We start from the raw sequence: 23554 nt of genomic DNA, 5'->3' as shown, positions 1-23554 counted from the left end.
TTGGAAGTAAAGAAAACTGAGCCCCTGTAGGGCTCAAGCCCCACACAGAGGCTAACACTGTGGGCAGAGATGACCATCCTGCCTCCTGGTCATCGATCTGCCTGTACAGCAGCAAGCACACGACATGTCCGCTGCAGTCCAGACAGGGTGCTGGGTGTCAGCGCAAGAACAGCCCAGGGGGGACTGAGGGACAGCCAGGGGTAAGAGGTGCAGGACAGAGAGAGAACGGCCCTGGCACTTCATGGGAAACCCACAGGGCCGAGCAGACTGACGGCAATGAGGAGACCTTGACCGCGGTCTGAGGGCGCTAGCAGGGCGTCTTCCCAGGGCAGACACCAGCCAGGCCATGCGCGGGCCGCTCCGGGGCGGGCAGTCACCCTCTCGCAGACACCCTGCCTCTGAGTCACCAGGTATGCGTTTTCCGATTGTTTTTGCTGTTCTTCATAGTCTAGCTCAAAAGGTACTTCTTCCAAAAACGTTCCTTGATCTCCTTCATAGCCAGAGAATAAACACGTCTCTCTGACTGCACAGATACCCTATGCTCTGTCAGTGTGTGAGCATGCACACGGGGAAGGGCGTGTGCACACGCGTGGGCACACACGGAGCCCTGCCCTCGGCCCGACACAGGACAGGCACTCCGTCCAGGTGTCCGTGGTGACTGTGGGAGGACATCCAGCGCTCTCAGAGCCATGAATCTTGACAACGCTGCTCGCCTGCCCAGAGGGATGCCGTACTGAGAACGCCAGGCTGTCGGCCCCAGGGCACCAGTCACAAGCCTCAATGACAGCCTTCTCAGGTGCCATTTGCAGAGAAATCAGACAGCACAGCACTTAGGCAGAAAGCAACACAGCGAAGTTTACTCTCTAGCAAGCAACTGTGCAGTTTTAAGCCATCGACCTGCTGTCGCGTGAGGCAGAGTCGATGACAGTGAGCTGACAGGCACCGCAGCCTGGGTGGGGTGGCGGGGGCCAGGGGATCTATGCCAGGCCAGCCAGCGGGCAGCCAAAGGTGCCGACTCATCCACCTCAACCAGTGCCGCGCCTGGGCAAACGGGAAATCAAACTGAGAGAGAGGGTGGGAGGGCTGATGAATGCACCGGGGGAGAAAGGGAAGCACCGGTCCACACCCCACGGCCACTGCTGAGTGGCGCCTGCCCGCCCCCACTCCGGGCAGGGCTGCGGGGAGGACACAGTCCTTACCAAAAGCGAGCGAGATGAAATGCTCCCGGAAGGGTCCGCACTGAGCGACATAGCCTGACGTACGTTTCAAAAGGGACCCTCCTGCCACTGCGGGGCTCAGGCGCAGACTGACGACACTGAGAGCCGACCTCAGAGACAAAGGCGGAAGCATGGGGAGCAGTCGGGGGCCACCTTGGGATCGGGGGGATGACAGTGACTAGCAAGAGGAGGCACAGCGGCTGGATTTGGGGTACACAGTGTGATCTCCCTGTGGTTTAAACGTGGTGTGAGAAAGACAGGAGCTGAGAAACAAAGTTTACCCTGCACGCCGGGACAGGCCATCGTCGTCCACACCCAAAAAGCCCCTCACACAAGCATCACTCACCACGTACTGCGTATGTGCCAGGGCTCCGGGGCTCCGGCCAGAACCACAGTGGTGAACATAATAACCCAGATACAATCCCCATTCTAATGGAGACAAGTTGAACAAATTAGCATAAAATGAAGATAAACTTAATTGCACAATACATAATCTAAGCGGAAGCCTAATTTAGATAGGAGTCAGCCAAGGCCATCGGAGAAATTTAAATTCAGCCAAGAATTGAACAAAGAGCCGGCGCCGGCAAGGAAGACGTGCCCAGGAAGGTGTGTGCAACGTCAGGACGGGCACAGGGCTCCACGGGCTGGAGAGCCAATTCGGCAGAAGCGGGAAAAACCAGGAGATGCGGCTGGAGAGGTCAGTGGGGCCGGGACACCAAGGACTTTGCAGACTCAACTGAGGAGTCTACGTTCACTGGAAGTCACAAAAGGGCTCGGGCAAAGAGCAGCGCCAGCTGGCTCTTGCAGCTGTGGAGACGGGCACCGCGGCCCGGGCCTGCGCACTCCCCGCGGGCGGCACGGACGGCAGACAGCACCCATCGGGAGGGGGCCCTCCACCTGCTCCTTCATTCATGAAACACACAGCGAGCCAGGGCCGGGCCGTGCTGGACACGAGAGGTACCATCATGAATGTACAGAGCCTGGACCTCGAGCAGCTCTGTCCAACTAAGGAGAGGGACAGGGCCTGGGCACAGCGGCAGAAGAGAACCAAATCGGGGAGCCGGGGGCTCCCCGCTGGGTGGCGTCCCTGCAACTCTGGCCGGAGCTGCCCAAGGCGCTGCGCTTCTCTCCAAAGAGGGGCAAGCGGGAGCAGACCCACAGTACCCCGGAGCAGAGCAGGGAGGCTGGCCGGCATGGGTCCCCACGCCCCGAAGGTCAGCGGGCTCTCTCTCCAGGGAGTGTCTCACATCTACTGCTGGGCACCAGCCCTGCAAGCCTTTCAGCAGGCACCAAGGCGAAATGCCACATGGGGTGGAGGGCGGGGTGACAGACGGCCCAGAGTCCTGCCAGGAAACGGCCAGACCCAGAGCTGCCATCCTCAGCACGGCCAGACAGGGCAATTCGCCGAGTAAGCCCAGCAGAGAGAGGGCGTTCGGGAACGGAGACCATGTTGGCCATCCAGAGGCCGCGCTGAGTTCTTGAGTTCTGAGCTCTCTGTTGTCACCAGAGAAGGCGCTGACTGCCGGGACAGCAGCTGCCCCGTGCTGAGAGCCGACAACGGCTCAGACACCGAAACACGCGACTTCCACGCGCCCCCTCAGTCAGCTCTGTGGCCGCCCACCTGCTACCCCCACTGCCGTCTCCGTTTACAGACGGGCAAGACAGACAGACGGAGAGACACGGAGAGGACAGCAGTGCTCGGGAACCATTCACTGCGGGACACGGCAGAGCTGAACCCTGGACGCTGGTCTAAGGCCACACTGCCCAATACGGGAGCCACTCACCACGGTGACTCTCCAAGTTTAACTAACAGATGCATTTCTTCACTCATACTTACCCATTTCAAGTGTCTACCTCAGACAGAGGTGTGACCTGTGACAGACAGCCATCCTCCCCAACATACGGTCTAGAACAGGAGCAACCAGCCAAGGAAGGTGGCCGAAACACTAACTCTCACAGAGACCGCACGTGGACCAAGAGACGGCACACGAACAGACATCACTGTCGATTCACAGGGGAGGGAAGGGGGCTCCAGAAAGGCCAGGGCTCCCTCAAGACCTCACAGGCCCGGAAGCAGGTGCAGGACGAAGCTGCAAACATGAGCTCAAACACCCCACGGCTGTGTGTGCCTGCTGGGGTCACCTCAGCACCAGGGCTCACACCAGGACTCCAGAGCCAGTGCATGTGAGCCGCGGGGCCGTGGCCTGACGAGGCTTCCTGGTCTGGAGCCACAGGCTCACAGCAGGCGTGCCGCAGCATGTCCTGGGACCGTCTGCCCTGCGGCGGACTGCACCGAGGAATACCTGGGGACAGCCCATTGGACTCAGGCTGGGGCCACGCCTTCTGCCTGAGCCCGTTTATATCATGTGGCACCCGGGGCGGGACAGGCAGGCAGAGTCTCTGTCTACATCACCGAAAACCCCAGAGGGTGCTCCTGCAGAGAAAGTAACTGGCTAAGATGAACATGAGACCTGGCACGGAATGTCCAGCTCGGGGGCGGGGTGGACTAGGGTCGCCGCCAGGCCCCTCCTTCCCAGTACAGGAGAGGACAATGCTGTACAATGTGGCTGCTCTACAAGAGATAACCATGATCGATGGCCTCCATGCTCTCCCTGCAAAATACGCCTCTTCCAGGAAAGACTAACAGACAAGTGGGCGTGGCAGGCTCCCCACAGGGTGCACACACGTTGTCTTGGGAGGAGACAGAGGCAGAGCCCAGCTAGAGCCCACGGTCGACAGCACGGTTCATGCTCCCCTGGTGTCTCCGACTCCCAATCAAGGGCGCCCAGGTGGCCACTGAGCCCCTGGAAGCCCACGGAGGCAGTGGACAGAGCGCAGAGAAACGAGGCAAAGCCTGGTCCCATGCGAGGGCGCTAGCAGGCCAGCGAGTGGGCATGGGCAGAGGGGCACCGCCGCACCCTTCCGCCCTTCCCGGCCGACCTGGGCTCCTGCCGGAGGGCTGCCAAGCTGGGGGCCTTGTGACCAGCACGACACAGGCAGCCGCCGCCCCGCCCCGGCCTTGTACCACCTGTCCGTCACGGCCCGGTGCACAGTGAGCCAGCCCACCTGTCCACGCCTCACTCCCCCAGCAAACGCTCCTGAGCAGCGCATGGCCCGGGCCCTCCTCTAGGTCTGGGGGCTTCCATCGCGGTGGGCGAGCGAGCACACCAGGAGCACGGCCAGGGCAGGGGTGCAGGCTGCCCCAGACGGAGTGGTCCAGGACACCCTTGCTGACCAGGAAGCGTCTGGCTGCAGGCCCTGAGGAGGGAGGGTCCAGCGGCACAGACATGCCTAAGAGAGGCGCAGGCCGGGGAGGAAGAATGGATGCCACAGTTCTCGGGGCGAGATGCCAGGGGACCAGCACTGGCTCCCCCCGCCGCCCCCCGGCATTCGCATCAGCGGCAGGGAGGAATGACTTCACACTGCCCCACTAGCCCCAGCTGCCCTGTCGGCCACACGGGTACAGAGTACAGAGACCTCTGCTCCAGGGACGTCCTTGCCCACCGCCCCCCACTGACATCTCGCCCAACTGCAGACTCGACAGCCAACGACCCCCTCCAGTCACTTGGTTGTCTGATGGGCTTAATATCATCACATCCAGGACTGCCCTGGTCCCCTCTTCCTTCACCTGCGTCACCTACAGAAGAGGTGGTCCGCCATGTCACACGCTGCCACTGAGAACCCGCCCTGTCTTTTTCCTCACCTGCCACAGATGATCCACAACAAACTCTACCATCTCCGCCTTTCACATGTACCTGCCACAAGCTCGACCCTTCCTGGTCTTCTCGGGCCAGATGCAAGAGACACACCTGGCCGCTAACGTGCCCGCTGGGAAACTCATCACTGCTGTGCCCTGAGCCGCCTCGGAATGCATACTTCCCCAGTCACCACGAAAAGTGATGACAATGACAACTGTGATGACTTCAGTAACAGCCGGCAACACTGCTCACCGAGCGAAGGCACTGGTCTCGGTGCTTTCCGGAGCACCAGGCTTGCCGCTCACCACGTGACAGAAGGGCCACAGAGCTACTTGGTGGTGGGGCCGGGATGGAAGACAGGGCCAGCAAGAGCTTCCAAACCCTCAGCTGCCGCCCCAGGCACCGCGTGAAATCCACCCAGAGGCGCAGAGCAGGTCCCTGGTCCTCATGCATCTTCTGTATCCACCGCTGGCCTTGCTGGGCTCCAGACGGCCTGAGAGCACTATAACTCACACAGACCCAGGGTGACAAGGGTGACAAGGCCTAATTACATTCCAAGAAGACAGCCGAAATGCTCCGGACAAACAGCAGGAGAAGAGCCACATTAAGAGTCATGACTGTCACGTTGCTCTTAACTCACCCTTGGGAGGCAACAGAGAAACCAATCCACCTGGTGGATGTCGGGAAAATGCGCCAGCCAAGGGCACGACCTTCTCTGAGACACAGCGTAGGTGACGACTGCGCGTGCCACACCCATTCGTTCTTGAGCCCCCTTCAGGACACAGCGACTGTCCCCCTCCAACGCTGCCCAGAGCCCCGGCATCTCGGAGGCAGCCCCAGGGAAGTGGGCCCGGCCCGGGCACCACCGGGAGGCACCGCTGTGCGTCGGGGCCTGCCAACCTCTGGCAGCTTCAGGCCGAAGGCTCTTGTGAGATGCCGCTGGCCCAGAGGAGACAGAATGTGATCTTCAGTGCAAACTGCGGTGGTTAACAGAGTCCCGAGCTGGCGTGCTCCTGGGTGTGACCTGGTGGTGCCTGAAGGCCACCTGTACAGGGGACCAGCAGGCCGGGGAGCAGCCCAGCGGCAGGAACACGCGGCGCACGGCGCTCCACGGCTGATGCTGCCACTGGCCACGCAGACACGGCTCAGAGAGACCCATCTGTGTCCGCATTAGTCACTGCGTCGCTCTGCTCATCTCTACATTCTACCTTAAACCTGCCTCACGGGAGGTGGCCGGAGGCCTCCGCAGGGACGCCTGCCCCGGCGACACAGTGGACCACTATGCAGTCTCCACTGGAGCAACGCGAGTGACGAAGGGCCTCTCGAGTGCTTCTCAGGGACGTGGGCTCCATCCTCGACCAAACCACACAGAGCTCTGGAGACGAACACACCAGGATTCACGTCCTGCTTCTACAACTCCCCAGCTCTCGGGCTGGGCTCAGCCTCCCCGCACGCCATGGCTCGCAGGCGGGCTGTCGTGAGGCAAGGGGCACAGGCCCCACGGACACTCTGCCCTCACCATCGCCGCCTCTGTGCTTACCGGTGAAAACCCTAGATCCTAGGACCCCGAAAGGGCACTGAGAAGCCCCCCGTCCACGCCACCAGCCACTGTCCAATGGCAGCCCTTTACTGCCAGCAGAGCTGAGAGACCAGACGTCACAGCCCACACCCCCCCGCACGAGCGTCCCCAGAGCACATCCACCCGCCCCGTCAGAGTCTGAGACAGGCGGCCTGGCTCGGTCTGAGCCGAGAGAAACGCAGCTGCTCGTCCAGGGCCTGGCCCACAGCGTCCTCCGCTCAACCAACGGCAGGGCAGGGGGCAGTGCACAGGTTGTGTATGGGGGCACCGGGTCCCAAAGACCCCAAGACGCTCATGAGGGCCCAGCGAGGGCGGAGGCAGCTGCACAGCAGTGTCACGCGAGCTCTGTGTGGAAAGCAGTGACAGCAGACACGCCCAGATCTGCCCACAAATCCTGGACACGCACGGAGTCCTCGCGTGCATCCGGGCAGGAGGCGCCGGTCTCCGAGAACCGAAACCGAAGCCAGGGCCGCAGTGAGAGAAGCGCTCCGCCCGCACGCACCGACAGAGCCGCCCGCCTTCGCGATCGGTGGTGCCCAGGAGCTGCCCGAGGACACGAAGGGGAGACCCAGAGGCTGCGCCTGACCGTGCCGACACGTGGAGCATGCCGACGTGGAGGCCAGCGACACGCAGCTCTCTGAAGGACGCCCGACGGCTGCCTACGAGCTGCCAGCCAGGCCTCCGCCCCGCCACCGGCTCGCGACCACAGGCGCCGCGCTGCGGCACGCCTCCACGGCAGCCGGCGCCGCCTGAGCATGCTGCGCGCCCGGCACGTCCGCACCATCTTGCTCCATCCTCAGCACAGCCCCGCAAGACACCAGCCCCATTCCGACGAAGGAAACTAAAGCTCAGAGCACAAGTAAATGTTATGTGGAGCTGGCGCCCGAGCCCTCACCACTCACGGGAGAAGAAAGCACCCTCGCTCCGGCACGTGGAAGGCCCAGGCCCAGCAGTGGGAAGAAGCGCGGGCCCCCGTGGCGTCCGGCCTGCTGTCCGAAGGCACAGACAGAAGGCACAGGAAGACCCCGTCAGCTCACGGTGGAGTATCAGACTAGGATTCTCCAGGAACGAGGGCTCAACAGCTGTAGCTCAGGGCACGCAATACCCTTCCCTGCTCCAGACTGGGGGTGGCTCGGAGCTGGGTTGTGGCCTTATTGTCCCCCAGCAAAGCGGGAGATGGCTTTCCTACTCAGCTTCCATACATGGCAGGACTGGGGTTCTCCTTCCCCTTGGCTCACAAGAAGGTTAAACTGGTCCCTCCCTGAGCAGCTGTCACCTGTCCAGGACTGGGCAGAGAAGTATCCCGTCTCCCCTGGACGCCACGGCAACCACTGTGCAGAGAGGCGGACGCGCAGCTTGGCCAGGGTGGCTGCTCGAGGGTGCAGCGCAAGGGGCAGGTGCAAACGCTGGGGCAAACTCCAAAGGGTGCGCGCCCAGCGCAGGCCACACGGTGCCTGCTCCTCCTCAGTGGGGGGTGCCCGCGAGCACCCCCGGGCCCTGCCCCTGCCCACCTGGGCCCTGCGGAACCCTCGCCTCCACCTTCTTGTCAAGCTGCTTCTTCCGACCACACCACAAGTCCTGCTCGGGTGCCTTGAAAGACGCGCAAAAATGAAACCAGCTGTTCCAACTCCACACAGTCCCGGCCCCGCACACAAAGGCCACGGTCACCAGCCATGTCGTGCTGCTGCCTGTCATAAGAGCAGCTGCCCGGTCCCCACCAGCGTGAGTGACACGGCACACACGGCACTGAGGGCCTCTGGGCACAGGACCCCAGCTCCTGCCACGTCCACACAGAACCTGCCCGCGAGTCTATCGTGAACAGAAAAGGCAGGAGCTGCCTGAGAGCTCCTTGTCATCTGAGGCCTTAAGAACATTCCCCGACTCCTCTGAGCCTGTTCTTGTCCCCAGAAGAGGCAGACGAGGGTGACGGCACCTCCCACGGGGCCACTAGGCGATGAAATGAGGCAACACACGTGAGCACTGAGTACTGGGCACTAGGCAGGAGGCCCGGACACAGGATGCACTGCAGAGACGGTCGCACCACAAGGCTGTCCGTCTGTCCCTGTGGCAGTCTGCTCACTGAGCCCGGCACCGACAGCGCCCTGTCCACGGGGCTCAGGCTCGGCACCAGGCCCCGCGCCACACGCATCCCGCCGAGCTGGGTCCCTGGAGAGCTTCAGGATGGGAGCCGGGTGCCAAAAGAGCTAGAAGTGGAGTTACTCACCAACTGCAATGCCACCTCACTCCGCCCAGAGACCGGTCGGACAGGCACCATCGTGTGGAAGAGGGGAAGTGCGGTGCTCTTTCGGGGCTGCCCACGACCCACCCTGCTCCCAGGGCAGCTAGGCCAGCTCCTGGAGGGAACCCAGGGGTCCTAAGAGGTGAACAAGAAGCCCAGAGTCCCGCAGACAGACCGCGTGCCCACCGCGGAGCACTGCGGAGCAAGTTCACTCCTAAGCCAATTCGACATTTATGGCCCCAAGCGCCGGCGGGGTCGGGGCCTCAGACAGGTGCTGTTCCTCGCTCATGCTGCCCTAGGTACAGAGGTGGGTGTGCCTGCTACTGGGGAGAGCAGCTACTTTTAGAAAGAACCTCACAGTTTGGCGGGAAAAAATGCAGACAAGTTTCCTTTCCCTTAATAGTTCATTCTGTTTCAAATTCAAAGTAAAATGAAGAGGATCGCCTGAAAAAATGTTAAAGCTTTAATTTCAAATCACTTTTAATGCCTGTTTCATCTGACAGGAGCTTTGAAAGCACAAGGCAATCTTTATCATTTGAAGTTTTTAAACTAAGTTGCTGTGATTATGTCCAACATAACCAGATGCTTCTAAAAGCCAATTTTCAAAGTGACATCAGCCCCCCAAATAAGAAACCCTTCCTCTGGCTACTAATAAATCATTAAAACGCTGTCTCCGCGTGATGCAGCTGCCGTGCACGATCCGTGGCTCCACAGAGCCGCCAGACCCACAGCGAGTGAGGACAGCAGGGTCCCCGAGGGCTCCTGCTGCGATCCCCTGCCTCTGGGCCTGTCCCTGCGCTCCTGCTCTTGGGAGAAGCCCCACCTTGCTCAGCCGTCCACCCTCCTGGAGTGACTCAAGTGGAGACTGGACTAGTTTAAGCTCATCACTGTCGGCTCACCTTCCGTCGTTATACGACCCCATGTGGGGCTATGAGCCCCAAAGGGCAATCTGCTGGCAGTGGGGTCCTCAGCGAGGTTTCCTTGTTCTGTAAAGGAGACCCAAGAAGGAAGCCTCTCCTCTCTGCCCACAGTGTGACACCTCGAAGTCGGGTGGCCACCCTGCCCAAGAACGGGAGAACAGTGAAAACCCACGTGGAGAAGCCCGGGTGTGGTTGAAAGGGCAGTAGGTGCCCCTTGTTCACAGCTCCAGTTACCCACGGTCGACCGCGGTCTGAAAACATCACGTGAAAAATTCCAGAAACAAGCAATTCCCGAGTTTAAGGTGCGCGTTCCGAAGTGGCATGACGCGATCTCGTGCTGCCCCACTTGGCCCCGCCCAGCACGGGCGCTGTCCCTCTGCGCTGGGCCTCCACGCTGTGCACGCTCCTGCCTTGGTCACTCGGGGGCCACCACGCTGTCGTGGGATCACAGCGTTCGGGTTCAAGTCACCTTTACTTTATTTCATAATGGCCCCGAAGCCATGCACATAACGTTTATTACAATTACTGTAATAACCACAGTTCATCTCTCACTTTGTAAAACCTCACCGCGGGCATGCACAGGAAGGGAACTCAGCGCATCAGGGTCTGTGGGTTCCACGGTGTCAGGCACCTACGGGGCTCTTGGACACATCCGCTGATGTTAAGGGGGGAACACTGCATTTGGTCTTTGTCCCATTCCCGGCACGGAACAGAGGAGCGGCTTCTGTTGTTCATAACAAACCCCTTTCCAACATACCTGAGTTTATGCAAATGAGGTGACTCCTGGTGGGTAGCCTAGGCAACTTCAGGATGGGCCTGGGATACCGGAGGGACCAGCCATGGGATGAGAAGGTTGGACTTCTCAGCTCCACCCAACCTCCAGGGAGGGGAATGGGGCCAGAGGCTGCATTACCTGCCAACAGCCAAGGACTTAACCGAGCACGGAAAGTCCACACAACCCCTGAAGCAGGTTCCGAGGGCGTCTGGGTTGGTGCACACATGGAGGTGCTGGGAGGGCAGAGCACACAGAGCACGCAGAAGCCCCTGTGCCTTCCCCGAGCACGTCTTCCACTGCTGCTCTGAGCTGTGCCCTTTGTAATAAACCAATATTCACAAACGAAGCACTTGCCTGAGTTCTCTGAGTCTTTCTAGCAAATTATGAAGGGGAGGAGGAGGGAACCCCTGAATCTGCAGCCAGACAAAAGTGTGCGAGACCCGGGGACCCATGCCGGAAGTCTAAGCGAGGACAGCCTCGTGGGACGGAGCCCTTCCCCAGCGTCTGCGACGCGGGAGGCGTTAGAATGGAAGGGCTCCGGCTGGCGTCAGGCTGGAGGGGAGCTGCGGGAGCCGAGGCGAGAGCCTTCCGTTTGCAGCCACAGCACTCTGGCTCTCCTGTCCCTCTCTGTGGACGTCGCCCCGCCCAGGGTGCGTCCGCGTACCCTCACGCACAGACGTCTGACCCGGGGCCGGCTTCGCACACCATCGAGGGGTCACTTGGAGTTCCCAGTCCGGCCACACGTCCTCTCAGACCACGCGTACCAGGAAGCCACACGTCAGAGAGCCCGCAGAGACTTCGCAGGTCGTTGGGAGGGCAGCATCAGGCCACCTCGCTGAGTCTCACCGCCACGGGACAGAAAGGGGGCACCCTGCAGCCGCAGCTCCCCCTGGCTCGGGCCAGGCCAACTGGGTGGTGAAGCACGGCCACCCCTGAGCCAGGCCGGGCACACGCTCACCGACACCCCCTTTCTAGGCGGATGTATCTTTGGGTACGCGCGGCCACCAGGCCTACCTGCTGGTGATGGAGCTGTTCCTGTCCTTCAGGGCCAGTTCTCGCTGCTGTAGCTCAACGACAAACCTGGACAGGTCTTCCGGGGTCCTGTAGGTCAAGAACACATCTCAGTGCCAGTGGGAGGGGGACCTGGCTGTGCCCACTAGACGGCCACCAAAAGCCATGTCTCCAGCTGAAGATTCACAGACCTGGCACAGGTCAAGTGCTGGGTGCCCGGGCCCAGGGCAGAGCAGGGCAGTGCAGGACTATGTGCTCACACCACCTGAGTGCAGCCCACAGGCCACCACTAGCCACCGCACATAGGCCAAATGACTTTTATAAACCCTGGTTTTACTTCACCTGAAACAAGGTAGATACATGACAAAGTGTCACTTCACAGAGGATAGGAAACATGTTTGAAAAGCACCCACCCGCACCTGGCAGGGAGGACATGCTCAGGGCACTCAGTTTCCTCTCCTCCCTCTCCTCCGAAACCCACCTAAGAGCAGCAGTAACGGTAAGAGCAGTAATCAGAGATGGCTGCGTGTACAAGGCTTTGTGATTTTTAAAACGGTTTTAGAGCACACCTCGATTAATGCTCAGAGCGGCCCTGCAGTTTATCGCTTCCTGAAACGGCTGGACCCAAGTCCGCTTCGGCTGTGAGCAGCGCTCAGTGCCCATCTGCAGCCCATCCTCCAACTCGGCACGGCAGCTCGGGAGAACAGGCACCAAGCACGCTGCCACAGAAACACCCAGCAGGGGCGCGCGCTCGCGCCACAGCGTGCGGCAGGCAGGCTGGCCGGCTCCCCGGCACAGAGTGCTGAGGGCCGTCCAGGGGACCAAGCCCAGGGCCATGCAGGAGAAACTCCCGCCTACCGCCACACCACAGAGCAGGAGAGCTCCGCCCTAACCCTCCGAATACAGGCCCGCTCTGCGAATGGGGAAGTCGCAGTGAAGAGATGTTTATCAGTAAAAAGAACTTTCGAGAAACTCAAACTGGGGTCGAACCAGCCTTGAATGTCAGTTCCCATTCTTTTCAGAGCTTCCTGAAGCTTTCCAACATCAGGAAATTAAAAATACTAGTAGAAAAATAACTAAGCAAAGTAAGTAAATCCTTTCAAGACTAGAGATGTTTTTCTGAAACATTTTAGAGATATTAAGGTTGTCCTGTATTTTTCCCACATTGCTTTCAGCTCTCCAATTTCCTCTGAAGTAAAGATAATTTGAAACGTAACAATTTAACAATGAGGGGGCGCTGGGAACAGTTCAAATGAAGAAAAAAATAAACTCATGTGCTATCCTTCTGACAGGTTCTCCTCAGGGAATCTGCACCCCCTCAGGACGCCTGCCCAGGCCACTGCACACGGGAGGCTGCTGAGCCGGCCTGCCCACGGCGCACGGGCCACACCCAAGGCAGGCAGCTCACAGAGCCTTCGGTGTGCGCTTCGTCCAGAGCCAGCAGACACTGAACGCTTTGGAACTTTTAAGCAGCCCTTTCAGCACGGCCTGGGGGGGGGGCCCTGGCGCCACATACAAACAAAGCAAACCAGCTGTCCTCGACTCCCCTACGCCACCCCTTCCCGTACAGAGAAAGACATGCAAACCCCGAATCTATGCTCCTGGGGACAGGGCTTCCAGAGGCCTGTGTCACCTGAGTGTGTGCCGCCCCTCCCGGTGAGGGCAGACAGGGCTGCTTTCGCTGAGCCAAAAGGGGGTAGGTCACCCCCAGAGAACCGGAGCGCAGCCTACACACCTTTGTACAGCCACAGCAGTCTGGCTCATGGGCCAATGGGAAACCTGTAGTGTCGCGGCGTGTGGCATCCGAAGTGGGGTGATGGAAGTATCTAGAACAGTTAAGAGTGATCCACGGACCATTTACATCAGAATCATCTAGAATAACTCCAGCCACCTGCCCCACCTTTCAATCTGCTGAATCTAAACCCCTGGTGACTGGTTCAGGACCTGCAAACAGGCTTCCTGGAGACTCCGGCATCACTTAGAACCACTGCAGAGTGAAATGGGGGTGGGTCTCCCACCCCCCACACTTCCTAGCTGTAAAACAATCAATGTTGCAGGTTACACAAACAACTCTCTGTGCCGCCGAGAAAGCCACCTACTGTACATTTGACAAGAAAACACTCTCTGAGGTTCTGTCAATTTGATGGACATGTATTAGGTTCCAGACCTTGGTCCAAATCCAAAAGGATCCCAAAACACAAGACAGAGTGCTTTACCTATAAATGGCATTACAAGAACTCTGGAAACTAACACTTCAAGTTGAGTGACTGCTTTGGCTACTGTGTAAGAAAGGTTACCAGACTTGTTGCCAATTTAATAAATAATCAAACACCTTCAAAATATAATAAATAATACAGCACAAAATGCACTCTATACAATACGATATTGGAGACAAAATGGCTAGGCTGCTCCGGGGCACAGCTCCAGGGGGCCAGGCCCGCTGTTCACAGAAACGTTTCTTCTCCGAGATGAGATCAATGTACACAGTCACGACACACGGGGAGACAGGCGCCAATCTGAACGCCTCATGGAACTACGCAGCTTCCCCCTTCCCACGGCCTGACGAGCGGGGAGCTGGGACGGCCCCGCTGCACGGAGGGGGAAGCCAAGGCACAGAGGCTCAGGCGGCACAACCCGCAGCCGGGAGAGCCAGGCTCCGAGGCCAGGCTGTCACGCCCAACGAGTTCAGACTAGTGTCACAAAATATGCCAGACAAGCAATGACATTAAAATAGAGACAGGAAAAACTATTTTTAATGCTAATATGTTTGCCTCTTTTTAACTACACAGGCACATATACTGAATAAAGCAAAAAACCAGCAAAAACGGTTAAGAGAAACTAAATTAAAAGTATATCTGCGTAGAGATAAGAACCAGAAAAGAGTCACATTACAGTGGCAGAATTTCTGATATTTATTCATTTTTTCAAAGAGTTTCTATAATTTTGTTGTGAAACTTTTTCGACAATAGTTTCTTGTAAACTGCGTCTTCCAGCTGTGGAAAGGAGGCCACAGTGACCACTTCTGACGGGGTGAGACCACGCGTCACGCCACATGGCTCACTCAGTGGCTCTGTGGGCCGTTCCAAAGAGGAGCCCCCGAGTGCCGTAGCTGAGCGGTACCAGGAGACTGGCGTGAGGACTGGCTCTGGCCTCACTCTCCTCCCGTAGCCCAAGTGTGGGGAGCCCCTCCTGGCCTCCCAGGCTGGCTGACGAAGATCGGCCGGCGCCCAGGCCTGGCTCCGCACAGCGTGTGGGGACCTGAGGACCACCCACACCATTCCAGAGGCCCTGACCTACGGCACAGAATGAGGCAGGCACGCGCACGCGTGTGCATGGGTGTAACACAGCGAAGTGTGTGTGCACTTCCCTAGCCCATGCTTCCCCAGGTACGCAGGGCTGCGGCTGAGCACAGAGAAGGGGAGAGAGTCCCCCGAAGGTGCGGCGAGATGCCGGGTGTGCTTTCTCACTACAGATAAGGGTCAGCACGTGAGGTGCTGAGAGGGGACCCCCGACCACACAGGAGCCAGAGGAGGCTGCAAGAGCTGGCAGCTGACGTCTGTGTCATGAGGAGGGAGCCCACTTATTCGGAACAGAGGGAGCAGCTGGCCTGCAGGTGGGGCCTTGGCCAGCACGGCGCACGACCGGTCCCCGAATCCTGTTCGCAGCCTGTCCAGGAAGAGCAGGTGTCCAGGAAGAGCTCAAGTGTAAGCGCCTGCTCCATGCACATACCCAGGACCACACCTGCAACTTACGCTTTCTAGGTCCAGAGGAGATGAGCCAATGGCACGTAGGTGCATTTATAGAATGTGATCTGGGAAGATTCTTATAAGCACCCCCCAGGTCAGGGCTGAGATGAAGGTGGCAGTCAAAGGGGTCTTTAACTTCATGTGCATGATCTGAATTTCTTACCACGAAAATTCATGTACTACACATACAAGCACAAATACAAACTAAGAACCCCAAGCCCCACACGCGTGCGCACACACACACGGCACGCTACCCATGCGGAAACAGCCAGCCGGGAGAAGCAGGGGAGCTGACAGAGGACGGGGCTCAGATCGGCGCAGCGCCTGGGACACAGGAAGAGGGCGTCTGGAAAGGAGGAAGGGATAGGAGAAGCCCTGGGATGCAGGACTCGGGGCCTGATCCTGTGGGAAGCAACCGCGGTTACGCCATCAGCCCCCCGTCAGGAGTCCAAGCGCCAGCTCACGGAGGAAGCTCCTGAAGAGCTGTTGAATCGTGAGGGTTATTAAACAATTGCAGCCTTCAGCAACAACCAGAGGCCAGAGTACCTCCAACTGGCAGGAAGAGTGTTTATTTTCCAGAAACCTCCCGACCTGGTGTGTGGTTAGAGCTACTCGGAGATGTTTACCAAGGGTGCTCTGGGGATTAGCTAAACGCTTACAGCTCGCAGGAGCCGGGCCAAGTGTCATGACAGCCCAGAATAGCACAGGCACTCTCCGACAGGGACATCGGCCCATCCCCAAACTTCCGCTTCTAGCAAGTGGAAGGCCTTCAGAGGGCCACAGGATCCTCCAACTCAGAGATGACAAGAAAGTGACAGTTCCAACTGCAGCCCAAGCTGTGACATCTGCTGTTTAAAACTCTGGCTTCAGCTGCGAAGTCTTTTAACTCTAACTGGTGAGCTTTAAAGGGGGGCCGGGGGGGAGTCTTTTTGTTTGATCTGCAGCTGAATTTTGACTCAATCTCAGCTGCCTGCAGAACAGCGAGGGCCAGGAGGAGTGCAGCCCGCGGGCTATTTCCAGGGAAAGGCAGTTCCAGCCCCGGGAGCAGCTATTCAGCAGGTGCCAGGCTCCCACCGAAGCCCAAAGTGCCCGTTTCAATGGGTCTGAAAGACAAGAGGCAGAGGACTCCAACTTCTAAAATGAATCAAACAGCAACAACCACAAACTAACCAACAACGAATAAACCTCAAGGTCTCCTCTGCAGAGCTATTTTCCCAAAGAACTAAAGTCCACAGGGCTTAGACCACTATTCCAAGGTGGCCTTTGGCTAGAGGGCTCTACAGGAAGGAGACACAACCTAAACAAGGCGGCTACCTCATGGGGCTCGTTTTTGCAGAAAGTATATAGAACCAGGAATAGAAAACATTAGACAGCAAAACTTAGTGCCAAAGCCCAAGAGGAGGCCAAGCATTTATACCAAAAAGTCACAGGGAGCAACAGGATGTCCCTTTAACCAGTTTTTCTTGGTAATGTGACACAGCTATATTGGTAATGTGATACAGTTGGGGTCAGGAGGAACCCACGTCACCAAGGACTGACTTCGGATAACACTCGTATGTGCCCCAGGACAGAAAGCAGCAGCTGTTTTCTTGAAGAAAGGGACAAATTCCATGTGGCTCAGACCTGGCCCAGGTTCTGACAGGGCCACCTTCCAGTGGCTGTTCTGCTGCGCCCAGCCCTGAGCCATTGAGCTGGAGGTCAGACACTCTGGGGAAAGGAAGGCTGGTGACCACTGACCAGTTCTGAGGGCACAGGCACCCACGCTTCAGAGGACCTGGGAAAGACATCAGTCCCTCTGGCCACCAGAGCTGGGGCCCCTCCACGACATCCTGGCCTTACAGTGGACAGCTGCCGTTCATACATCTTCTAAAGCTGCCCCCTTCCCAGATGGCCAGAGAACACGGCCCACTGTCGCCGGACAGGTGGCCAGGAGGGGAGCAGTCTCAGGCTCCTGACAGCCACATCTCTCCAGCCTCGCAGCAGCACACACCAGGAGACCCGCCACCCACGGCCAATGCTGGTTTTCCTTTGGAAACAAACATCTGCCTCCCCACCAGTCACGCAGACTGCCTGCCGAGAGGAGAGGCACAGAAAGGCGCCTGCTTCTCCAGTGTGCTGCCCGGAGAACCAGGCGCTGTGCACAGGCAGGCCTCCACGCTCCCCCGACTCGCCACGGTGCTCCTCCGGGCAGGTCCGCAGGACCAGCCGTGGAGAGGCACGGCCACAGGCCCACCGGCCCTCCAGCTCCACCCCCAGGGCCACCGCCTCATTTCTCAGAGTTCCTCCCCCAAGCACCCCTCAAAGCTGTCTGCATGCCTGCCCCGCCCAGTCCACCCAGCCCTCCCCAGTCAGGACTCAGCTCTGAATCTTTCCACAGAAAGGGCGGTCAGGCTCCCCGCCCAGGCTCAGCGGCTCCCTGGAGGCTGGCTCCCTCCTGCACTTTCCTGATCTCCCTGAGCCTGTCTCCCCGCATCTCCTCCACTGGCCTCTGCACACGGGCGGGCGTGCCTCCTGCCTCAGTCCCCAACTGGGCCTCACTCAAGCACGAGATTCCGCGGCGTCAGACGTGAGCCAAATGCACTCAGGACTCCGGACTCCGAATTACAGAGGCATCCAGCTGCCTGTTCGACATCTGCCTTCTGCTGAGAAGCACCTGGAACTTGGCGCGCGGGAACTGGAGAGGAATTTTCACTCAAAAGGCGAATCAGCTCTCTGTTCTGCTTCTGTAAATGTACTTGCTGCATGGCTGCGCTGAACACTGACTAAAGACCCACCTTCCCTTTTGTTTGATCTAAGCAACAAATGTTAACTGTTTGCACCTCTAGCAACTTCCCCGCTTGGTAACTTTGTAACTGCCAGTAACCCATAGCAACTCTCCCTTTGTAACACAATGTAACTACCTGCAGCCATAGCAACTCCCAGGCTTTATAGCCATCTGAGGACAAATTAACCAATCGGCCCCTGCCATAAAGGGTCTATACAAGAAATGTTGCAACTGAGCTCCCAGCCCAGATCTTCAGAGTACTAGCTCCTCGGGGACTGCCGGCGTAATAAACCTGAGTTCTCCAACTCTCCGAGTGCTGCCTGGTTTCTCTCCCGTCTAATTTTGATCTTTTCTGCAATATTTCCGCAGCAGAACCACGACCTCGACCTTTTCACTTTCTCCAAACCAACCCTCCCGTCCTCTCCATCTCAGGAAATGCGGTCTCTATCCTGCCAAACTTGAACCTGTCAGCAATCCTGCCAGATCCATCTTCAAAACAGATCCAAATTCAACTGCTCTGTACTAGCTCCGCCAGGATGCCGTGGCACAGGCTGCATCTTTCCCTGGAGCACCACGATGGCCTCAGGATTGGTCTCTTCATTTCACACCTGCCCTTCGAGTATCTACTCACAACATGGTAACTACAGTGATTGCCCACAGGTTAGAGCACAGGCCTCTTTGTCAGAACTCTCCAGTGCTTCCCCGTCACGATGCCAAGTGAAAGCCGGAGTGCCGCCAGAGCCCACGAGGCCCGAGGCGGGCTGGCCGCAGCTGCCTGCTGCCTCCAGCCCTGAACTCAGCTACGTGCCCAGGGCCAGGCCTTGGGAGGCGCCGTGGCAGAAGACTCGTCCCTCAGTGTCTCTACAGCCGCTCCCCCATCAACAACCCCAGGTCCCATGCTCGTGGGAGGCTGCCCCGGCCTCCCTGTCCAGACTGGAAGTGCCTCCCTCCCTCGCCCAGGGCCTCCGTCACTCTTCCCTGCACCACCATCTCAGATGCCATGTATTGTACCTTTACTTGTGTGTGGTCTTTCTGCTTCAATTAGAATGCAAGTTCCTTAAAACCACGGTATTGTTTTTATTTTGTTCTGTTTTTTTTCACTGGCCGTGAACCTAGAATAATGCCTGAAACAACAGGAGGCTTTCGATAAATGTTAACTGAATGAACAAAATATCGTAACACCTTTCCAGAATGATAGCTATGCAACCAAAGTCTATCAATGCTGGAAGTCAGACCACTGGGTTACAGCTTTAGTATTGCTGGTTTTAGAAATTTCGGTCCAGGCATATAACGGAACCTGTTTAAAATAAAGGGAAAGCATGGAAAATCTTTTTATATGCTTATACAGGCAAGTCTGCAAAACGCACTGGTAAACAAAAAAGAAACAAAATATGTATATTCTGCCACCATTTGTACCAAAGAAACAGAAAATAAACATAGCTGTAGTTGGTTCACATATGCATAAAAATGTCTAGAAAACAAAGGCTTCCTGTTGGAGTGGACAGATTTGTCACTATACCTTTTTTAAAAGCTTTAATATTTGTACCAAGGAAATATAAAACCCCTTCAGAAAATGATTTTTAAAGCTTAGCGTGCAGAATTAAATGTTATATAAGAATTTTCCAAAATGGGAACAATTATTCCATGACGAGTTAACATACAAAAATCTAATTATAACCATCTCTAATAAAACAATCGTTTATCACTCCTAAATGGTGTTTAGCAAGTATTACAGTAAGAATAATTTGTACTATAAATGGGTCCAAAATATACTAGTAAATGGTTTCATTTGTAAAATAATCAAGACTGATCCCAAAAGTTGGCTACAGTGGGGAATGAAACGTTTACATATCAAACACTTTTAACTTAAAATATTACAAATACACGATCATTCCCCAAGTTGCACTTTTCTTCAAATGAGCCCACTAATTTGAGTTCTACCTTATGTTCTGTAGAAACCACAAAACGTAATCTAAGATTTTAGCTGTTTCTTTAAAATGGACACCAGCAATCTGCCTAAACGATACAACTCTTCCTCTCAATCTTTTAGTCAATGGCTTTATTCAAAAGCAATTTTCTTAGCAATTTTCCTTTGAGACTTCCCAAACCATTCGCTTTGTTCTCTCAGAAATACTGCTTTCTTCACACATTTATTTTTCATCAGCTGCTATAATAGTTAATCAAATTATATAATTACAGTAACATGTACAACTGGCAGAAACAGGCGCGTTTCAGATGGACTGACACCTCCTCCTAGGGACGGGCCTGAGCAAGCAGCACCGCCAGCAAACTACGAGAGCTAGGCTCTGGGCCGGGAGGGGTAACGGGCTGGAGTTTTCAAGGCCCACGAGGTTTCAAATGGACTGTTCTTCCCGAATTGAGGATGGAACACGGGGGACACAGGGGCTACACGTATTCTTTAAAGACATTCTTTTCTATGTATAGTACATTTCAAATGTTTGAAAAATAATAACAGCCTATGTCCCAAGCACCGTCTGTGCGACAGGCCTCTCTCAGAGTCTCTCTAGAGGAGTGAGGAGTGAGGCAGCAAGGGAGGGGTAAGAACCAAGTGCCCTGCAGGGCAGTGAACCCCACCCCTGAGGACAGAGAGGCCGGGCTATGGGCAGGCTGCTGGAAGCCCTCTGTGGTCAGGTTAGTCCTGCCGCAACAGGGCTGTGGCTCACTGGCCAGCACGTATGCGCACAGGTCCACAGGCTGAGAAGAGCCTGTGACCGTGACAGGTTCAGTCTCTGGTCAGCGAGGCCTGTGGCTGGAGAACTCTACATTTCTCTGTGGAAGAGTTGGTCCCGGCAGCAGTCAGGACTGCTGGGGTCACGAGGTCACCCTTCCCTCCATGTGCAACATCCACAAGAACGGCTGGGCTAGCAGAAGTCCTGGCTGCGGTCGGCAGTGCAGACCCGAGTGTGCTCGTCCAGGCACCCGAACACTGCTGCGCCCTGACACAGAGCCCTGTCTGTGGCTCTCTCGCCAGGGGCTGGTGTCCCGCTCCAGCCTAAGTCCAGATCTCGCCTGCTGTCCACCAGCCAGCAGCTCAGCTTAACTGTTTCAGAGAAATGAACTGCACGGGTCCCCAGACGCATGTAAATAAAATGAAGGAACTTCAAATTTACAGTTGCTGCCTTCGAATTCTTTCTCCCAGCTCAGGCAGGATTAAGAGGACTTCAAAGCAGCCTGGGTTCCCATTAAGCCGTGTGACCACCCCAGGGAAGCTAGAGTATTCCTCTGAATAACGAGAGGCGCTCTTTGAACCATGTGAGCTAAAAAAAGCTCGCAGAGCCTTTCAAACAAATGCCATGATTTTCTCTCCCTGTTCCCTCACTCTGTGGAAAAGTTGATCTTGTGAATGCTTTCGATATTCAGAAAGGCGGCTGGATAATGGCCCCAAACACAACTTCGGCCAGAAGCTCGGAAGAGGGGCAGTGAGCCGAGGGCTTGGATGCAAGCAGACACAGCAGGCGGGCTTCCAGGAGGTGAGGGGCGCTGAGGCCTGGGCCCACAACGGGCCATGTCCACACACAGGAAGTGGCCAGAAGCAGCTGAGCAGGGCCTCCGCCAGGTTCGCACATCCACCATTAAACCAAGCTCCACGCAGCCTCAGGGAGAGGACGTCCAGCAGAGAGAGGCCCTGACAGTATGTGCCCCTGGACGATGCACTCCAGAGCACGCTTCCAGACAGTGGCCCAGGGCTGGGCAGCTGGGCCGGAAGCCGAGGACGGCAGGGCCCTTGCTACCCAAGAGCATTTTGCTTGAAAAAATGGTTGCCAAACGATAGTTACTCAGACTTGGGTATTTGGCAGATATTTCTCAAAAAGGAATTAAGTCTCACTTCAAAGAAAACAAACAAAAATATTTATTGCCAATGACAGTCTCAAGCTTTCAAACACAAGTCAAATTTTAAAAATTTGTGTCTGCCACCATAAGCCTGACAGATTCCTAACAGTAAAAGACTTTCAATGACTGGTGATGACATTAGCTCATGTGACTTTTTTATAATGTAAAATAAAATAGGACAACATTTAGAAGATGTACATAACTCAGTGAACCAGTATTTTTCAAATGACCAAGACATGGTGTTACATAACCATGCGTGGACAAAAAGTCCATCTGAAGTACAAGATGGCAAGGAACTTTAATGCAACAGTTTTAAAAACCCCACTGCTGGGGGGTTCCAGATTCCACATTACAATTAACCTTTAAGAAACTACCACCTATAGAAGACTTACTATTGTTGAGATGTCAACACCACCCAAAGTAATCTATAGATTCAACGCAATCCCTACCCAAATCCCAGTGATGTTTCATGCAGAAATAGACGGACCCAGAACAGCCAAAATCACCTTGAAATATATGATCAAAGTTGGTGGACGTACATTTTGTTTTCAAAACTTATTACGAAGCCCCAGTAATCACAGTGGTGTGCTACCAACACAGAGACAGATATACAGACCAGTGAAATAGAATAGTGCCCGGAAATAAACCCTCACACATTCAGTCAAATGATTTTCAACATGGATGCCAAGACCATTGGATGGGGAAAGACAGTCTTTTCAACGAATAGTGCTGAGAAACTGGACAGTCACATGCAAAAGTATGAAGCTGAATTCTTACCTCACACCACACTAAAGATAGATCAAGACCGAAACGTGAGAGCTCAGACCGTGAAACGCTTAGAAGGAAACAGGGCAAATGACTTGTGACATTGGATCTGGCTATGATTTCTTGGGCATGACACGAAAGCACGGGCAATGAAGGAAAAACAGGTAAGCCGACTTGATCAAAATGAAAAACTCTTCTGCAAAGGACACTATGAGGGAAGTGAAAAAGCAACCCAGAGAACAGGAGAAAATGTCTGCAAATCATACATCTGGGAAGAGCCCAGTATCCAGACTGTATAAAGAATTCTCATAACTCAACATCGGGAAAAAAAAAAAAAAAAACTCCCGCTTAAAAAATGACAAAGGACCCGAATAAACGTTTCTCTGAAGAAACATACAAATGGCAAATAAGCACATGAAAAGATGCTCCACATCACTGATCAGGGAAACAAGGCTCGAAACCAGAGGTACCACTGCACACCCATTAGGGTGCCTACTACCGAAAAACACAGAAAAGAGAAAACAAGTATCGACGAGGACATGGAGAAAATGAAACCTTCGTGCTGCATCGGTGGAAATGTAAAATGGTACAGCCACCGAGGAGGACGGTCTGGGGATTCCCCAAAAAGTTAAACACAGAATTAACACAGGAACCAGCAATTCCACTTCTGGGTCTCTGCCCAAGAATTAAAAGCAGGGTCTGGGAGATATACTTCTACACCCATGTCCAAAGTAGCATTGTTCACAATACCCAAAAGGTGGAAGCAACCCAAGTATCTGTTCCTCATCAGATGAATACATAAACAAATTATGGTATATACATACAACAGGATCATTCTTCAGCCTTAAAAAAAACTCTGACGCATGCTACCACATGGATGAATCTTGAAGACAGTATGCTAAGTGAAATCAGACAGTCACGAGAGGACAAATATTTTATGATTTCACTTATACCAGGTCTCTAGGAGTCAGATTCAGAGAGACAGAAA

At 55.7% G+C, this 23554-nt stretch overlaps 1 protein-coding gene across 6 annotated transcripts in view; it reads right to left on the bottom strand.

Annotated features, from left to right (window-relative positions):
* MAD1L1 (mitotic arrest deficient 1 like 1) overlaps nucleotides 1–23554 on the bottom strand; it is a 202555-nt gene that overhangs the window by 146170 nt on the left and 32831 nt on the right. For 5 of the 6 annotated variants that reach the window (XM_016119080.2, XM_036224937.1, XM_016119079.2 and 2 more), the window contains one exon: nucleotides 11443–11529. The exons of the other annotated variant lie outside the window; for it this stretch is intronic. In XM_016119080.2, the coding sequence (XP_015974566.2) occupies nucleotides 11443–11529 (87 nt within the window). The remainder of the gene's footprint in view (nucleotides 1–11442; nucleotides 11530–23554) is intronic. 6 annotated transcript variants of the gene reach the window in all.

The sequence above is a fragment of the Rousettus aegyptiacus genome, unplaced genomic scaffold (assembly GCF_014176215.1).
Source record: "Rousettus aegyptiacus isolate mRouAeg1 unplaced genomic scaffold, mRouAeg1.p scaffold_m13_p_7, whole genome shotgun sequence".
In the NCBI taxonomy this organism is placed as follows: Eukaryota; Metazoa; Chordata; class Mammalia; order Chiroptera; family Pteropodidae; genus Rousettus; species Rousettus aegyptiacus.
This window is presented reverse-complemented; position numbering and strand designations above follow the sequence as displayed.